This window comes from Manis pentadactyla, chromosome 2, assembly GCF_030020395.1.
Source record: "Manis pentadactyla isolate mManPen7 chromosome 2, mManPen7.hap1, whole genome shotgun sequence".
NCBI lineage: Eukaryota > Metazoa > Chordata > Mammalia > Pholidota > Manidae > Manis > Manis pentadactyla.
The window spans coordinates 142123020-142142658 of record NC_080020.1 but is presented as its reverse complement, the minus strand read 5'-3'; the positions used below and the strand labels follow the sequence as shown (position 1 = coordinate 142142658).

The 19639-nt window shown below is 42.0% G+C and overlaps 1 protein-coding gene across 5 annotated transcripts in view; it reads right to left on the bottom strand.

The window, feature by feature from the left end:
• The window catches only part of SEPTIN10 (septin 10), a 112454-nt gene that overhangs the window by 4983 nt on the left and 87832 nt on the right, over positions 1-19639 (bottom strand). For 4 of the 5 annotated variants that reach the window (XM_057496857.1, XM_036920469.2, XM_057496859.1 and 1 more), the window contains 5 exons: positions 18007-18193; positions 14810-14971; positions 13590-13686; positions 12338-12506; positions 3965-4097 (listed from right to left, as the gene is read on the bottom strand). In XM_057496857.1, the coding sequence (XP_057352840.1) occupies positions 3965-4097; positions 12338-12506; positions 13590-13686; positions 14810-14971; positions 18007-18193 (748 nt within the window). The remainder of the gene's footprint in view (positions 1-3964; positions 4098-12337; positions 12507-13589; positions 13687-14809; positions 14972-18006; positions 18194-19639) is intronic. The other variant, XR_008995708.1, reaches the window with a different exon arrangement.

Below are 19639 nucleotides of genomic sequence, written 5' to 3'. Positions count from 1 at the left end.
ACCTTTTATAAACATTCCTAAGATTATTATACATTCTGCTATTCGATGATCCTTTTAAAAGTACCCATTTTTAGAGAAGAAAGCTAGAGACAGAATTCCTCTTTTTGTTAGACTCTTTCATCTGAGCTCTGCCCGCACAGCTGGGGCCCTTCCGGCCCTGACTGCCAGGCTCTCAGCGGCAGCTGTGTGCCCACCTTCACACGCTCTCTGATGAGGTTCCTGCACGCTCCTGCTCAGGATTATAAGGTAGCTGAAGGTTTTTTTTTAATGAAAATTATCTAAAATACCTTTGAAAATAGGAGAGGCATACATATTAAATGAAAAATGAACCAAGAAAAGACTTACATATAAAATTGGGAAGTAGTATTTTAATGATGGTTATGTACTTTATTTGAGGGATAACTGTAAACTGTGTGCTTTTTCCTGTGGTGTGGGAAATAAATGTGACATACATAGCATGCCTCATAGATACATCTAGAATTATGTTAATAAAGATGTGGCAAAGGTCACATTTAAACAGTATTTCAAGCTCACATCTGTTTTGGGCACCCTCCCTAAGCTAGTTATCCAAGGTTCACAGTGTTTTCAGTAGCAGTATATGAAAGTCCCAATTTATACTGAAGATAAATTAAGAGTTGTTTAACAACAGTACTGGCAGGGTATGTTGAGTAACAAGGGCCTGAAATACAGCATCAAATAATGCTTTGGGTTATCAGAAATGATCTTTTTATTAGTGACTACCAGTACCTCAATGATATAACTAGACTTAAAATGTCAGCAGCCAAGTATTGGGTGACAAAATGTCCCCATTTGCTCAGGAGAGACCTGGTTTACACCTACACATCCCAGCATAAGTATTAATAAGCCTCCCTTCCCTCTAAAACCACAATCATCAAGACAATGAGTTGTACGGTCCTCCATATTATCAGTCCTTCAGCTGATGAGTTTTGGCCTCAGGGAGTGATGATTATTGACTGGATGTCCTTCTTCACAACTGACCGACTCTAAAGTATGAGAGGTACTGGCTTTACAGTATGGAAACTGGGTGTGAAGTCCTCATAGTGTGAATAAAACAGGCCCTAAGCTATTTAATTCCAGGCTTAGAACAGCTTTGGTGCTGGTGCCTCAGGTTTAAATTAACTTCGTCATTAGGTTAATATATACACATAACACAAAGATCTTGGGCTGTAAAAATAAAAATGTACAAAGTACACTATCAAATAGTATTTCTTTCTTTCAACCACTTGGTCACTCTGAATTTTCAATTTCCTTTTAAGTAAGACACATGTAAGCAAAATATTCTTTAAAAATATTCTTAAAAAATTTGAGAACTAGACTATAAACTGTTCCTATACCTTCTCTCCACATTGGAGAAACTAAGAATCATGTGATATGAGAGATAAGCTCTTAAGAGTTTTGTTCCACCTCCACCTTAAAGATGCATCTACTAAAGAAATATCAGCATCCTTGTCTCCCACTCATCACAGCCCCTCCCTCAGTATTTATGCTTAAAAATAACTGCAAACTTGGGACTATTCTCGAATAAAAGAGAAGACAAACAGAACACCCACATGCAATGAGACCCGTGACTGAATTCTGGTTCAAAAACAAACCAAAATATTCATCAAACAAAAAGAAACAAGGGAAGACCACTGTGGAGCAAGAGGGAGGTGTGAACGTGAGCTGCAGATGGGTGGTGTGTGGCACTCCTGTGCATTCCCCCAGGTGTGAGGTGGGTGCTCCAGCTGTGGAGGAGACACCCCTGAGCTTGCAAGATGCACAGTGAAGTGCCAGGAGCAAAGAGCCATGATGCCTATAGCCAGCTTCCAGGCACACCCGGGCACACCCAGCCCCACCCAGCCACACCCAGGCACACCCACAAAACAAAGGGCAAAACGTCCAGCTAAACTAGGTGTGGGGAGGGACACAGGGACCCTGTACTTTCACTTTCCTGTTGTTTGAACTTTTTCAAAATAAAAGATCAAAATTCAAATAATACATCATATATTTCAGTAGGTTAATTTAACAAACCCACTTCCTGCTGGATTCGTTCAGATAGCAAGGACTGACGTGCACCTGAAGAAACAAACCTGTAGAGCTCACACGACTTTCCAGGAACTCTGTGCTTCATCGAGTTTGTTGGCACTGACGTTTCCGACTTCTCTCAGAGGCTCCCTTTGGGGCTAATCTTTTTGGGTCCTCATCTTAAATGTGCCCATTTACTTAAAAGGAGCCACTGCAGTCAGGTCTGTAGGTCTATAGAAGATAGCTTCCCTCAAATAAAAGTAGAGTTGTTGTTTGAAAAACTAGAATCAAACAAAATCATGGAAATCTGCTGGTGGTTTGTTTGGGCACCAAGGCTGTCAAAGGCCCTCTGCCACTAACTCTTCGGGAAGGCCTGAGCTAAACTCAAAAGGCTGCTGAACAGGCCTCAGAGTCACTGTTTCATGGGAGCAAAGTCACAAGAACTCTCAGAAACTCTCCTAAAAGGCTTCCTCAAGCCATAGCTACATTTTGGGCTCATGGTTAAGACACTTAAAGCACTTCTCAGTGACCTGCTCCACTACAAGTCTTTATGAGGGAGAGAAGGGACAGGGGACACCATCATGATGAACGTTTCCTGCCTAGGATGGAAAATGCCAAGATACAGACAGCATAGTAAGAACAGGAGGAACTCCAACTTAAGGCTAAGATGTCTTAAGGCTAGGAGGTAAGATTCCTAACATATTCTTTGATATGCAGCCAACAACCTGTCTTAATCTAGGGTGAGCAGTCCTCAGTGAGATGTTCCCAGGGCTCGAGGGTAACCATATCTTGGAGAAGAACAGGATCAATAAGTTCCTTGTGTGTAGTTTATCTTACAGAGTATCTAGAGGACTGACTATGGATGGTAACACAATGTCTCTCACCAGAGACATCATGAGACCACATGTCAAACCTACACACCCCACTTCCACCCTTTGCCCCCTTCTTGAAAGCCTTAAAAGACAGAATCCTAAGCCCTTAAGAGCGCCTCCTCTCTGAGGTTGCCTACACTCCCCTTTCTTCGAGTGTATACTCTGCCTTAAATAAAGCCTTCTCACTATTCAACTTATCTGCGTTTTGTTTCTGAGCTCTTCCAGTGTTTAGTGTCTTTATTACTTCACTATTTCATTCCATTTTCTAAACTTAAGCACAAGTCTTCAGTCTCTCTGTCCTACTTCAGACAAGTCGGGAGGGGCTCCTGAGAGCTCTGATTTGGGCTTGCAAGCTCTTGTTGCCTGGAGAACCTGGGCCGACTGCAGCTGCCCAGTCACGCTCTCTAGCAGCCTGCCTCTAAATCTCCTTTGCCTTTGGGATGTTCTCAGAACACAATCTCACTCCAACCAGTGCTCTGCAGCTCCCCCAAATCCCGGGGTGTTAGGGGCCTAGTTTCCACACTGTGCAGATCCAACTGGACACTGGACACCAGGTGACCCTGGTTCAGGAGCTGTGCAGGAATCTGCCCTGTGCTGAGCAGGAGTTCAGTGAGCCTCCCTCTCCTCCCTCTGCTCTCCCGTGCTCTCTGCCGCCTGCACAGCTGCTGCCATTTGCAGCTACTCTCACTTTAATGAATTCCTTCCTTACCTGCACTTGTTCGATCTGCTCGAGAATTCTTTCTCATCCAGAGTCAAGAGCACCCCCCATCCAGGCTGAGGGGTCACCTGGTGTGCAGGGAGAGAACCCCCACCCCCAGACGAGGCTGCAAGGCAACACTTGGCAAACCATTTCTAATGGAAGACTACCTGCTCAAAAAGACCACATTTTTCAGTTGATTTCAGACTGTAATGTCTGTGTCCAAAGACTGTGTGTTAAAATAGCAATTTTTTAAAAAAAAAAAACAAGTAGTCTCCAAAGGCATCTAATTAAATTCTCAAGATAAATCCCCCAAATTAACAGGACACCTAAAAGACAAGTGCAGATCACACCACGTCAGCATACTTGCCTCTCTCTCAGCTTCTCTCAATATGGCTTCTTTCTCCTTCACTCGCTGGACAAACACCTGCTTCATCTCCTCCTCCTTCCGCTGACGTTCTCCTTGAAATTCACGTCTTTTGGCTTGGTAGGTGTCTTGAAGACTGAGAAGTTATTTGGGTACTCTCATGTTAGAAAAGATGACGTAACAAGCTTGTAAGAACGCAAACACCTGGGGTTAAGCCTCAGGACAATAGTAACGTGCACCGCACATCATGCAGAGGAATCCGGACCATGGAGCCTCCTGCAGCCCGAGACAAACAGCCCGAGACAAACAGCCCGAGACAAACAGCCAGCCATGCGAGGGCTCCCAGACAGGACTAGAGTTCTAAGCCCTGCTTCCACGGCCTTCAGGAGTGCTCTCACCTCACCGCAATGGTGCTCTCTCAGCCCTTGCTAACTAACAGCACTGTGCCCAGGGGCCAGGAAGTCATCTCTGACTCTCCCCTTTCTCTGATCTCCACAGCCGACCGCCAAGGGCTGTGAGCACAGCCTGGGACTAGGACATCTTTTGATTCCTACACACCCCCTGCTCCGGCCCCGCTGGATCTTTGTGGCGTTCGGCCTTCACCACTGCTGCAGTCTAATCGGTCTGGGCTTCTAGCTTCTCTTTCACTTTGCTCTTCTTGCCACTCCTCAGATTTTAAAAACACGTATCTCACCTTCTTTTTTCTCTGCATTACAGTTATTATGGCATCTGCAAAACAAGGTCCCACCTCCTTAAAACAGCCCTTCAGAAACTTCATGAACTGGCCGAATTCTCCCTTTCTAGTTTCATTTCTTACTACCCAAATCCAGTCCCTCTAGGGTTCCAGCCACACCCACTTACCCACTGCTCCTACATATGTCTCACATCTCACGCTTTACTTTGTTATGTCTTGGGCTTCCAATACCACGGCTCGCTTCCCACCCCCCGTTACCCAGCTGATCTTCCATCCCTCAATGCCAAGTTCACACGCAGCTTCCTCCAGAAAGCCTTCTCTGGTATCCCTGGCTGGAACTAACCGCTCCTCCTGTGCACGTTCAAGGCACTTTGTTTATACCTCTGCTTTGGTGTCTACATCCCACCTGCCCTCTCTCCTAACATATAACCATCTTTGTGACCTGACTGTGCAGCAGGCATTCTACTTTTTACCAGGTTTTTTGTTTTTCTGTTTGTTTGGCCTCTAAATCTGTCAGGTTACTTTCTCCATTTTCAGAAACCTCTGATCCTATACTGGATTCAGTCTTTAAGTCTTTAATGACAAACTTGGTTTAAATAATGTCTTGAGTTCATATTATATGTAAGTTTTTAAAAAGTTCTCATTAGTCTATTTATACAAGCACATGAGTTGCTTAGGAGGGAAATAAATGTATGTGGCAAACAGTAAAAAGACCTAACATCTGTGGATACCTGCTACTGGCAGATGCTCTGCTGGACCCCTTCCACTGTCTAACTGCCATAGCAACCAAGTGACATGCATTAACACTGTTTTACAGGTAGGAAACAATCTCAGGAAGGTGGTCTGCCTAAAGTGACACAGTTGGTAACAAAAGGCTGGGATTTGGGCCAGATCAGACTGGCCCCACAGCCCACCTTCCTGACCACAATAAACACAACGGCCCCAGTGATGTTCCAGCAGCAGACCATAAAGTGATACTCTGCTCCTGCCTGTTTTCCACCGCATCGCACCGCATTCCAACTCTGGCAACATAAATTTACAAAGCCAACAGCGAGAAAAGAAACCCACACATCTCTCAAAAAGTGGTGAAGAGACATTTCAAAGAATTGGAAAGGAATGGTTTACAGAGTTAGTATCGTAAAACTAATGCAGCCATTGTTTTCTATCATGGGTTTATTTGTTAAATAAAATGAAACAGCTCTCTTGCCATACTCCTCCCTTTTCTAGTGTAGAAGTAGCTTGCTCTGGTGAGTACTTAATGCAACATACTAATATAGCTGCAAATATAGAACTAATTTAAGGCAAAACTGAAAATCAAAGAGGAAGAAAAAAAATTCTCACATGCTCATGTTCGTCAAGAAATCACCACAGGCCCTTTATGTACAGTTCTAACAAGACTGGTGAATGTTTCCACTTCTACTGTAGACCAAATGCAGCAAGTTAACTATTTCCTGAGAGTTCCAAAGACACAATGTAATGACACAAAAAATCACGTCAAACACTTAAGTAATTCTAAAAGACAAAAACCCTTTCAAAACTATAGGTCTCATAGCACCTGCAATGGCTGAATTTGTAGTTGAACGTTAAAGGTGATTAACCATGGGAATGGGACTGGTTACACCAATCTAAGATAACCTGGGGATTTAAGAAGGTTTATAAAAGCATGTTTCATATATTTTAAACCACTGAAGATCAGGTCATTAAGATCAGAAATGTGTGATGCCATTTACTTGGACCTCTTGATAAGCACATGGTCAGTGGAGCCGTTCAGTAAAATAAATGTATGGAAAACAGGCTGGAGGTCTGGCAACACAGAGGGCCAGGAAACAAAGGGGAACAAAGGTCACACTAACAGGTCGTGTGACTGCCTTTTCATTGATATACATGATATTGAGGGGCAGGTTTTACATGCTGACCAAACTATGGTGACTACTGTCATATACACCCCAAATTAAATGGGAGAGACTCCCCATAACATAAAACATTTATCTTGAATCTATAAAGGTAAAACCTTCCTAAGACATCGGGCTATAGTGAGTTATAGAAGCTTTACCAAGTAACTCACAGAAGAAGCACCAAGAGAAGAGATGCCCTGCAGTGCCTGATCCAGAAACCCCACCAGATGAGCCTTCCCACCTCAGGACAGCGGGCCTCACACTGACACCCACTTCCCCTGCTGCTTGTCCTCTGTCTGCACACAACCCGCAGCCCCTGCTCCCTCCCCAGTTGGCAACCTGGCCTAAACTGAAGAACCTCCTCTTCCAGTTTTGTATTCTTCACTGAAGTGAGCAGATGCTTCCCAAACTGAAGAAATGCTCAAAACATGGAGGTTCTGGGAAATCTTTGATTCTGACCACCCACTGTTTGTCTACTTCCTTTTGATACTATTATCCTGATTCTCTCCTTCATGGGATACACTCTGATGGGGCAATTACTTCAGTTCATGGCCATCCCTAGCCAGGACATGGGTCCATGTCCTAAAATGGGACTCCTGGGCTAGAAATTGTTGAGTGGTTTCAGTTCATTCATTCCACTGCCAGCACTAGAGTAAAATTGGTTTCTACCTACTCTAAGCCTTCCCTATGAACTCTTAAGTCCTGGCCTATGCGGTCTCCCAGCCATGGCCTTTTTTGTTTTAGAGGGAGTGGCCTTCATTACTTTCAAAGAAGCACCTGGTTTGTACTGCATTGAGTGCTTCTACAGCAAACACCAATGCTTAACTCCACTAATGGTGACCTCTCCTTTTGTGAAACCTTCCTTGGCATCTAAGACGTGATACTGATGCCAGGGTTCTGTTCATGGAGTTCAAGAGTGAACTTCACAAACACTCAAAGTGGTAGAGTAAGTGTGAAGCTTTTATTTAGAGATAAAGTGAGAGGACAGAGCTCCTGGTTCATGAGGAGAGGACAGGAGAGTCCTTGGTGGTGCGTTGTTTAGGGGATTTATAGGTGCCTGAGAGACAAAGGGCTAGGGATGCAGGTCTGCTAAATGGTCCCCAAATGCTTACCTTTGAAGAGACATTAAGTTTCTTATCACTCTTTCAGATTATTTTGCAGAGTTAATACAAGAAATTTACTGCTCTGATTCTTTCCCAGGATAGCAGCCTCTTGGTCTGGGAGCATATCAATCAGGACTGCGTGTCCTGCTCCCAAGGTGGGCCGAGTTATTGTCTGTTATGTTAAGAAACCTATTTTTTTACTTCTTGGGTTTTAAAATGCAATCTTATCTTTAAGATGGAGTTTTTTCTGTTTTTACTATGTTGTTTATGACTGGGCTCGCTTGCCATATTAATTGCCCAGGTCGTAAATTAATTGATTTAGGGCTGGAGGAGGGAAAAACAGCATCTGGGTAAAGTTAAAGAAAATAAGCTGGGCCTTTTAGCAGGTTAAAATAAATTTTACAATAGCATGATTTAATCGACAAAAATGAGGACATGGGCTATGCTGACCTCATTTTCTTGTCTGGGGATATTCAAACATTCTAGGCCAAGTTACTCCTGGCTTTTTAGTTTTAACTAATCTCACTGAAGAATGCTTATATTTCTAGTTTGCTATTTTACTTTAGAGAATTAATGTTACTCTGACTTTGCTTAATTGTTTAATACAGAGTTTCGGTAGGGGTCTTTTTCAGGAGGCCCTCACCATACTGTCTAAACCCACGGTCCCTGTCTCAACACTCCTGGTTTTCCTCTTTTCACTGCTCAAAACTTTTCTGTCTCTTCTACCTGCTTCTCCTGCAGACAAATATTAGAGAGGCTCAAGGCTGCTTCCAAGGCACTATTCTTTCCAGATGTACTTCTCTCTCCAGGTGATCTCATTAATACTAATTATGTTTAATTAACCACCTAAATGCCTGACTCTTAAGATTATTCCGTTGGCCCAGCCCTCTTCTCTGAACTCCAGATATGTACCCAAAATGCCTATGCACCCTGACACTTAAATGTTTCAGATGAAACTCAAAGTCAACAGGATCCACACTGAGCTTATGATCCCCATTATACCATGGCTGCTGCCCCCACAAAAGCTAGTCCCTTTCAGAGATACCTGTCTTGATGAGAGGTACAACCATCCACCTAGCTAGTGAACCCATAAATCCAGGAGACAGGAAGTCTTCTAGCATCTTCTGTCATCGCCTGTTTCTGTTACCTTATCATATCCAAACAATCACTAAGTTCTTCCAAGTCCATCTTCTAGATCACTCTCAAACACATCCAGTTCTGTTTTTATGGCTATTACCTTAGTCTAGGCAATACTCACCTAAATGGTCCCCCCGAAGCATCTTTAATACCTTCTTTACTTTGCAGCTAAGAGTGATTTTTCAAATGCAGATGTAACACCACTCCTTCAGTTGCTCTGTCTTTGAAAAGGACTCAGACCAAAATCCTTAGTGGCCCCTAGGGTGTGACTCCTGCCTACCTTTCTCTCAATCCTTATGCCACCCACACTTGTCTGCTCTCCAGCTACTCATCTTCTTTGGGCCCTTGAAGACATCATTGTCCCTCTGTCTTGAGGGTCTCTGCATATGTCTTGCTGTTTTCCCCATGTTGTTATAGTTCAAAACAGTAAATGCCTCAAAGAAGTCTTCCCTAGTTTCCCAGATCAAATCAGCATACCCTCTCCCCAGTACACTCTCTCTCCTTCAGTGTGCATTTCACAATTGTAATTTATTCTGCAATTAGATGTTTGATTTCAACTCCATGAGAGCCAGGGCTATAAGACCTTATCAGTACTATATCCCCAGCTCTTTGTCCAGAGCCTGGCAAATAATAGGCACTTCAAACAGACTTAAGATTTTACACAGGCTATTCACTGTAGACTCCCAAATTATTATCTCAGCCTTAACTTCACTCTAAGCTCCATTTTCGTTTATGCAGTAACTTATTCAAACTCTTGACCTGAATATTTAACTGGCAACTTAATTTTAACATGTCCAAACCTCTTAATTACCAACCACAACCCCTAAAATCTACCCCTTCCCAGTCTGGCCCCTATTAATAAACATCACCATCATTCACCCAGTTTCTCAGGTCAAAAACCATGACTGAAATCATCCTGAGTCCTCCCTTTCCTTGACACTCTTTCCTAGTAACTCTTACCTTCAAAGAACCTAACTACATTATGCTCTGACCACCTCTACCACCACCCCCTATTCCAAGCCTGTCTTTTCATGCCTGGACCACTACAGCAGCCTCCTGACCTGGTCTCCCATTTCTACTTTTGATCTCCCCAACACCTAGTCTCCACACAGGGCCAGAGTGTGCCTTCCTCCCACCCACCCCCAAAACTCTACAAGGCAAGGTCTTTGCTTAACCCCACAATGCCTGTACACCTGGTGATTAGCGTCTGCTGAATGACTGAGTGAGGATTTTAACTTAAATGCAGGTCCTGAGGTTTCATCCTGGAATTCTGAACCCGCACCTCTCCATCATTCACAGGGGACTGCTGGTTGACACGAGAGGCAGCCTGACCCTGCTTCTTGCAGTGTGTCAAGACTGGCCCCCTTGCTCTCACCCAGGGCTGTGTCATGTAATACATATGACTGACTCTCAGACTTGTGTTAGGAAGAAAAATAGACATGAGTGGGGTGGAGAAAGAATAAAGCCAGTAAAGCTCACCAACAGGGACTCAAAGAGTTAACCAGGTAAAACCAGAGAGCCAGAAAGGACTCACAGACTTAATGAGTTAATTAGTTGAAGTTTCAAAGGCCAGGAGGGACTTAAGAGTGTCTGGATATTCCTCAAATAAAGAAAAGTATCCAAGAGCAGCCCATGTCTTCACTGCCTTATCAATTAGATCATGCCATTGTAAAATCTACTTACCCAGCTTATTCTTTAACTTAATCTATATGCTGTTTCTCCTCTTCTCCTACACCTTAATCAAGTAACTTTGTAACAAGGGTAGGAGACAGACCTTAGAACTGCAAATAAACCTATGTGGACAAAGAATGCTGAGATCCAGGCCAACAGTCACCTAAATAACCCTATTCTTTAGACAAAACATCAAAGGAATTATAAATTCCTTTATAATTCTTGTAATTCTATAAACCTGTACACATCATGCCTTATGCTGACTCTTACCCAGGAAGCCCTGTAGAACTCCAGGCCCGGCACCCTTAAGCATGCCTCTTCTCTGAGGTTGCCTGCACTCCCCTTTCTTTGAGTGTGTCACTCTGATAAGCAGAGAGGGGCAGCTGAGAGCTCTGACCTGGGGCTTTCAAGCTCCAGTTGCCTCGGTGACCACCACAGGACCGCAGCGGTACGACTGTGCTCTCTAGCAGCCGTCTGAAAACCTCCTTTCTCTGCTTTTGATAAGTTCTCTGAACATCATCTCACTCCATCCAGGGCTCTGCAGCTCCCCCAAATCTTGGGGTGGCAGGGGCTTAGTTCCCAGGCCAGGCAGATCCAAGTGGACACTGGGAGCCACGTGACACAGGCTTTAAGAGTTGGCAAGGGATCTGCCCCACGCTGAGCAGTTCGTTGTTCAGTGAGCTTCCCTCTCCTCTCAGTTTTTCCTTCCCCTCTGCCTTATTCAAGTAAACCTGCTTTGTCCACCTTGACTCTGGTCTGCTCGTCCCTTGGAGTGCATTCAAGCAACACCTTAGCTGTCTTCATTACTGTGTCTCTGCCCTTCAATTCTTTGCTGTGGAGGGGACAAGAACCAAGGAGAATAAACTCAAAACCCAACACTTGGAATAATGAAGTGAAGTCTCCCTCTGGGAAACACTAGGGAAGCCAAACTCTAGATGATGTATCCTCAACAGAGATAATCATCATTTTATCAGAACTGTCCCATAACAGGAAGCACAGCATGTCTAAACTCGTGAGGAGGGTTAAGGATGTAATTCTTAATTTACTATGCTACCAGAACTGAAACACTAATTAAATCCACAGATGGAAAAAAATTAAAACTGTAACTTCATCTATCATTGCATCTTCCCAAGGGTCATATGTAATAGCAACATCCATTTAATGCCCCCTCCTCCTCATGTTTACTCTGGTGCAAATACTAGTGGCCAGGCAAAAGCCTGAAATGAACATAATCAAATGGAAAAGGAAGCCTTCATCTCATAACGGAGTTTCTAATAATGTTCGTCATAAGGATCTCATGCTTTCCTCCACACAAAAACTGTTCTGGAACACCACATCAAGTCAAATTTGATTTAGTTAGGGATTAGAGTTTTATGTTTACATATCTTAATAAAAGTCAGGAATATAGCAGCATATAAAAGTAACAAGCAAATTTATAACAGTATTTAATGCTTTAATCACTGAGCAAGAAGGTCATCAGGTTCTAAAATTCTTACAATTCTACTGTAAAATGTTAAAGTCAAATCACTGCATTCCTACAAGCACTTTCACTCTCCCTTTACAAGATACTTCCGTAAGCTTAAGGTACTCCAAAACTCACCTTCCAACTTCCTTTTTAATAATAGAAACATACTTTCATCCTTTTCATATAAATAAAAAACCAAAACCAAATAATGAGATTTTCCTTCAGTTATTCATTTGAGCATGTGCAGAAACAGTGGATTGTTGCCAAGTGATCTCCCTCCACTTTACTACTTGGTTTGGAGAAGGAGTCAGAGACCCTCAAAGCAAGGACACCTGGGTAAGAGCAGCAGGCCAGCTGCTCCTTTCACGCCCCTGCTCTGCCCTCTCGGACCCGTCCCTGGTGGGCGCTCACCTGCGCGGCTGCTTCCCGGGGCCCACATCGGCAAAGCCCATGGCGCCTAGCTTGCGGCGCCGGTACAGCTCGTAGTGGCGCATGTGCGTCTGCTCCCGCAGGTCCTCCAGGTTGGTGCAGAGGAGCATCTCCCGCAGCTTCACAAAGTCGCAGTGCGCCTCATTCTCCACTGCCCGGGAGACACGAAAACGGTGGCACATTTAATTCCTGACACAATCAGCGTTTGCGGAGCGAGCAGGGGAGAACAAATTTCACACATCAGCCAAAATAACAAACATGGGAAAGTGGGTCTGACTGCCAGCTGGTCACTACAGGGAAAATGAGCATCACACACTGAGTTAATTAACAGACCAGGCCTGTGCTTTCAAGTTAGTGGCCGTGGACAAAGAACTAGAAAGGAAACGCACTGTGTTGCCATATGCTTCAGCTACTTCACCAGTATTTTGTTGGCAGCTTACAAATTATCCTCAGGACATCTCAAATAGTGCTTAAAAAGGTGTTACACCATCTCACCCAAACCTCAAAGTAGTAAATTCTGCCTGCTTTTTATAGTGCTGCCTTTACGATCCTGTGTTATGCACTACTCAAAATTAGTTAAGTCATCTTAAACTTACATGGTCTTCCTCCTATGTTTATGGCATCCAGAAGGCCACAATAAATGTGCTGTGACCAACACTGTTAATTATCAGTTTTATAGTTTTATACATTAAACATGTTTTGTCAATACTTTTCACTGATTACAAAACATAAAATTTTTAGAAAGCAGCAGTGGAACACTAACACTAGTAGGAATAATCCATTCCCTCTTAGTAGCACAAGCAAATGAACCAGAGAGTACTACTTACTAATTTTAATGCTTGATAAATCCTAAAATATTTTAGTTGGCTGTTTATTTTGGAAATAGCTAGCAATACTTTAAGGAACAGAAATATATAAGTTTACAAGATGGTTTATTGTCCTAAAATTACCTAGTAATTAGTTTAAGTATTATGTTTACACTCAAATTTTGTTCAAACTACCCAACCAGTGCTTCGCCCTTCTGAACGTTCTGGCACACCTGGCTGGGGAGGCATGGTGATAGGATGTGGACCACAGGGAGGTTCTGCCCCGCCTCTACACGCTTGGCTAAAACCAAATGCAGCCAACTCTTCTGACAACCCACCACGATCCAAGGCAGGCCTCACCCCAGAGGGCGCACCCCATGCAGCTCCCAGCGATTCATGCTGCATCCAAGTCACCATTCTCTCATTACCTTGAACAATACCCCAGGGGTACTGGCGAGCTTTGACCATCTTATTTCCAACTTTGACCTCATCCATACTTCCCACTACGGCAAAGGGCAAGTGTCCCTGGAAAGGAACCATGACATCGATCACATCTCTCACCAGTGTGTAAATGACCAACTAGAGAAGTTTTATGCAAATTACAGAATGAACACCTATTAAATAACAAATTTATTTAAAAACAGAATGACCTGCTAGGCCTCAGATTTTAAAACTTGGCAGTGAGTATGTGCCAACTATTCTATAAGAGTCATTTTCAGGCCCAACAAGGAAATTACTTATTGAACACCCCCACATGCAAGGTATTGTGCTATAGGAATGGCTTAATATTTAATAACTGACATTTAGCCTCTTAATAATGCCTTTCTGAAAAATTACTCCAGGTGGTCTAAAGAAAAAATTAGATCTAAAGACAATTGCACACAGGAATTACCCAACACTTCCTCTACATTAGTCAGCTTTCTATACATTTAGTTTAAGTATCTTAATATAAATGGAATGAACAGTTACTTAACATCACCAAGTTAGGCAGTGAATGAAGGCTCTACCCTCACAACAGTCCTTAACAAAGGTATGAATTCCCCAATTTTGTAGATAAGATAAAGTCTCAGGGGGCTTAGTTCCAGAAAACCGTATCATCAAGTCTGTCTGACTCCAAAACCTATTATCCTTCAAAAGATAACCAAATATTTCACAAATTGTGTAGCCTCAAGGAAGTAACACAAAGAAATCTGTTATCTTCAATTACATTAAGCTAAAAGTTGTGTGAATATTTAATATGTATGTATGACAACGCAAGGGAGAATGAGCTTAAGTATCAGATTAGAAAGATCTTCTCAAAGGTTTTAAGATTCTAAAGCATTCCAAGGGAGGCTTCTATGTTTTTAAAGAGGATAAAATAGCCATCTTTCTAAGGCAGTACGTATGGTTCTACAAAAGGTGTATCTCCACCTCACAAATGTACCACTTTATTTAGGTGAAAGTGGGAAGGAAAGAAATGCTCAAAAACATATTATCATACTTTTCCCAACTCTAGAAAATAAACATTTTCCTATACTGAGCTTTTTAAAAATTCTGTTTGCTTTAAGTTTTTTTGAAGAAACAACTGAAAACATATTAGTAGCACTGTTACTTATAAATTATGTTTTTTCACATGTTAAATAGAATCAGTATTCAATTAGGAGCTCACATTCATTGCAGCATTGATTTTAGCAATACTTTCATCATCTGTTGGGAACTGGTATATCTGGACAGCATTACTGACCAATTCACTCATGAGCTTGATCTTAAACTTCTGTAATTCAGTTTTAGAAATTGCATCAGCTTTGGCAATCACTGGTATAATGTTCACCTAGTAAGAATAAAGAAAAACAAAATCTCATAATTGAGGATTTATTTTTTAATCCTGTAGTTTCTGCTTTCAAATCCATTCAGTCTCTCACAAATTTTCTTAACCTGGGTTAGGAGGGGACAGGCAAACGATGGTCCAGTTCACTGCCTGTTTATATAAGCAGAGATCTGCTGGAACACAGCTGGCCCCATTCACTTACATACTGTCTACGGCCACTTTCATGCCACAGCAGCAGAGACGAGTGGTTACTCGAGACAACATGGCCTGGGAAGCCTTGCCGACTCCTGACTTAGATAAGCACTGGCTATCGTTCTTACGAGACACCTCTATACAATCATTCCTGCAGAGGCTGCCTTGCAATAACTGCTTTTAAAAAGGAGCCCTTACAGTATTTCCTCTGAATAGGTTTAGAAATCTCACATTTTCTTCCCTCCTCTCAAAATCTATCATATACAAAATAAGTAAATATAGGCAGTAAGCTGAAATGTCTGCTTACTTCACTAAGGATGCTTTACTTCTTAATAATCTAAGCACTAACTAATGGGGGATTGATCCCCAAGCAACACTTGCGACAGGTTAAGTCTCTGCAGCCTCTCAAGCAGCAGGTCCCACTTTCCCGATTAATCCATCCAATCTGCACCCGTCATCAGACTCTCACCTGGTTGTCTAAGGAAGGAGATTTTATGTATACCAACCAAAAATGTTCACGGCTTTAAGAAATAATTTTCTCAGCATTAACTGAAGTCTTATCACTGTCCAGAAGAGAGGTGGGGTCATGAGGACCAACAAAACCTGTGAAGCTGCTTCTGTAAGATTAATGTCCCACAAAAGAGTGATGACTCCACAGATTTAGGGATCTGTTGATTTTTGGTTATTTAGGTTTTTTTTAGTGGAAAAACTTCAGGCCAGTCATGTGTGTCAAGAGAATGAGGTATCAATGTAATTTTCAGAATGAGTGAAAGGTAAAAATCATATTTCTTATTCTATCCTTAAATGTCTTTCTCTTCTCCAATTTCACAGATTTACTGTGTATATTTGGATTTACTATTCCTAAATATGCTTCAAATAAGATAAAATTTCCCCAAATATCCATAAAATGTATGGCAGAAGACTTTCCAATAATTGTGGGTAGTTTTCATGTTAAATTTGTCAAAATACATAAAAATGTGATGCCAAGTTCTTGGTTTCAATGTTAAATACTTAGGTATTCAATAAATTGTGCCAAGTTAATAACTTATAAATAGCTTCCACAATAAATAGCAGAACCAGGCTTTAGTGTAAGTGCCTGACAAGCTTTTCAATTGCTGAGGCCCCTATCTCAGACATTCACATGGAATGCACATATCACCAGCCATCTGACACAGCTGCTAGCAAAACAACAAAGGAACCAGGCCACTTCTCCCTTCTCTCACCCTAATTCCCTGCCTGATGCTTTAAATTTGTTAACGAAGCATGAGCCCAAGAAGCTCTAGACACCCCAACCTCAGACCATGATAAAGGCCAAACCAGGTTCGTGCTCGCCTCCCTCCTCCTCCTGATCTCTGTGTGGCCCTTGGGTGTGCTGTGTATCCTCCAGGATCCGTGAGTAACAAACCTTATTTTCCAAAGTTCCTGGATGGTTTCTTGCTGAAGTGCATCCTGTGATCACAGTAAGAACCACAGGCACCGCCTAGCCTTGGCATTGGCCCTGGTGGGGGGAGGATGTCTGCAGGCTCACTGTGAGTACACACAGCTGAGGTACTCCTCAGGCATTCCCAGCCAGGAACACTACAAATGTGCTGGGCACAGCGTGGACTGAAAGCTAAATGTAACGCTGATCTGTTTACTGGAGGAGCGAAAGTAACAAGTGTGCCCAGGGATGGCAACCTGGCACTCAATGCAAAAGATAAGGTAACTTTCCATGCCACACTGCATAGCGTTCTGCTTTTAAGAATACAAGTTAAGGATAAACTAACAACTTAATTAATCATCACATCTGCCCCTTGAGGTAGGTAATTCTTCCTAGTTTTTATTTCAGTGATGGGGAAACTGAGGCTCAGAGGGCTAAAGAAATTTGCCCAAGAACACATAGCTATTAAGTGACGGAGCCCATATTTACAACCAGCCTCCACCAACACCAGTTTCTATGACCTTTACACAAACGATGCCATCTGGCGCTTTTGTCTGGCTATGACGAAGATGCACACTATTGTTTTTATGCTCCTTTAATAAATATGAATTTCTACAAAATCAGACTCAACTATAACTGTAACTGGCTAAATGGCTAGAACATCTGATCAGATGACCAGACTCCACATAAGCTTCTCCAGGTTTTGCTAAAGCCAGGGGACTGTGCAACTAGTCAAAAGTCAATCAATCTACATACCAAGGCTTCACTAAGCAGTTCTTCATGCTTTCCATGCTGATCTCTATACAGAAAGCAGACATGGCCAGTGTGCCATTTTTTATGAATCCTACCTTATAAAATTATTAGCCTGGATGATGAAAGTTGCAATTGACACACCATCAGAGTTTACAGGAAAACTCTGGAGATTTTCTAGTGCAAGATACCAGTCTTTAGCCATCTTTTAATCTAAAAAAATCTGAAGTGAGTTCATTTGCAGATTACATAATTTTATAGCTCCCTGAATTTATATATAACTCACTAGCTCAGAAAATCAACAATAGGTTTTCCTGGGAAGGTTCAAAGTAAGACATAATTTACATAATACATGACAACACATCAGATCTTAATCTCTGCCAACTCTTTTCACTTAAGTGTCACAAAGTAAAATTAGTGTCCAATAAGTTCTGTATTTAAAAATGTAAATGGAGACCCACATTCTGGCAATTACTAAAGGGGGGCTGAAATTTTATGTTAAAGTTTTTTCTTTGCATCTGATCTTCCAAATGGAATTTCTCTGGAATATAACCTAAGATAGCTATGAAATGCTTTCAAAATGCACAGAATAAAAGTTATGATAGGTATACTCATCACAAAGAGATTTTAATAGTTCAAAATGAGCCTGCTGCATTGATTGCTTTTCCAAACCCACCCTGCTGTCAAGGCTCTTCATGGTTAAGAGGTCCAGTGTCTTCAGAGAGTGGCCCGTGGGTGAGATGAAGTACAGGCACACGTGGATGCGAGAATCATGGTAGTTAAAGAGAGAGCGTTTAATCTTCAGTTCCTCTTGGAGATAAGCCTCAAATTGAGCATCTATGTAGTCAACTATTGGTTGGTAGCTAAAACATAATTATTTAAATAGTTAACACAACACATTCATGTTACCCTAATAAGATATTTATGTACCTGTACATTTGAGATCTATATTTTCACCAATTAATAAAGTTAGTATCTATCTAAACAACTTCAGTAATAAAACAAATTGTGCAGGGCATGCACGCACAAAGGCGGCACTTCAGAACCATCAGGACAACTTGCGCTTTACACTTCTTTGTAGAAATGACATTCATTGGATTTACCCCAATTCAGTTTCACAATCATTTAAATACTGGGTCCATTTGCCTTCTCACAAAAGTTCCCACATCCCCAGACTGCTGAATGAGACTAGGCATCTCATTGTAACCAGACTGGGCCACACACATTTAACTGGGAGAAGGCATGAGCAATAATAGCTAAAAATGTATTTGTAAAATTCCATCACTTCTGCTTCTTAAATCAGATTCATACAAAGCATTAATGTAGTAAGGAGGAAAGGCATGGTTTCATTTCCTTTAGTTATAAACAAAGGACAGTCCCATCACACCCTGAGCTCTGAATGCTCACATCAGAGCTCCTTCTGGCATGCTTTTTCACTTTAGTTGTTTCTTTCTATCCATTCTTCAAGATGCAAATCATATCCAACTGTGCGTGCACAGCACCCTGGGAATCACTTCCGGATTAGGTTGTGAAAGGTCCACTTCATTTGGGTAGCTAAATCACTGCCTATACTACTCTAGTTGCTACTCTTGGCTATTCTCATTAAGTGACTTTTGGTTTCCACGTGAAAGTAACAGCAAACGTTCCTCTGCCAAATTCCCTGGACACCTTCATAATGACCTTTGTTTACTGGAATATAGTTGATATACAATATTATATTGGTTTCAGATGTATAACATAGTGACTCTATAATTACATATTTTACTAAATGCTCAACACTGTTTAGTGTAGTTACCCCCTGCTACCATACCAAGATACCATACCAAATTGGTTCAATTGTCTATGCTGTACATTCATTCATATAACTAACTGATAATTTTAAGTCTGTACCACTTTACCAACTTCACCTATTTCACCCATCCCCCACTTCCTCACCTACTGTAACCAACAGTGCATTGTCAGTATTTATGGGTCTATTTCTCTTTGTTTTGTTTTTTAGATTCTACACATAAGTGAAATCATACAGCATTTGTCTTTTTCTGTCTGACTTATTTCACATAGCATAATACCCTCTAGGTCCATCCAAGTTGTGGCAAACGACAAGATCTTTTTTATGGCTGAGCAATATTGAATTGTGTATATGCACCACTTCTTTATCCATTCATCTATTGATGGCACATGGGTTCCTTGCATATCTTGGCTATTGTAAATCATGCTGCAATAAACCTAAGTGTGCATATATCTTTTCAAATTAGTGATTTTGTTTTCCTTGGGAACTTCCGCATAAATGGAATTGCTGAGTCGTATGG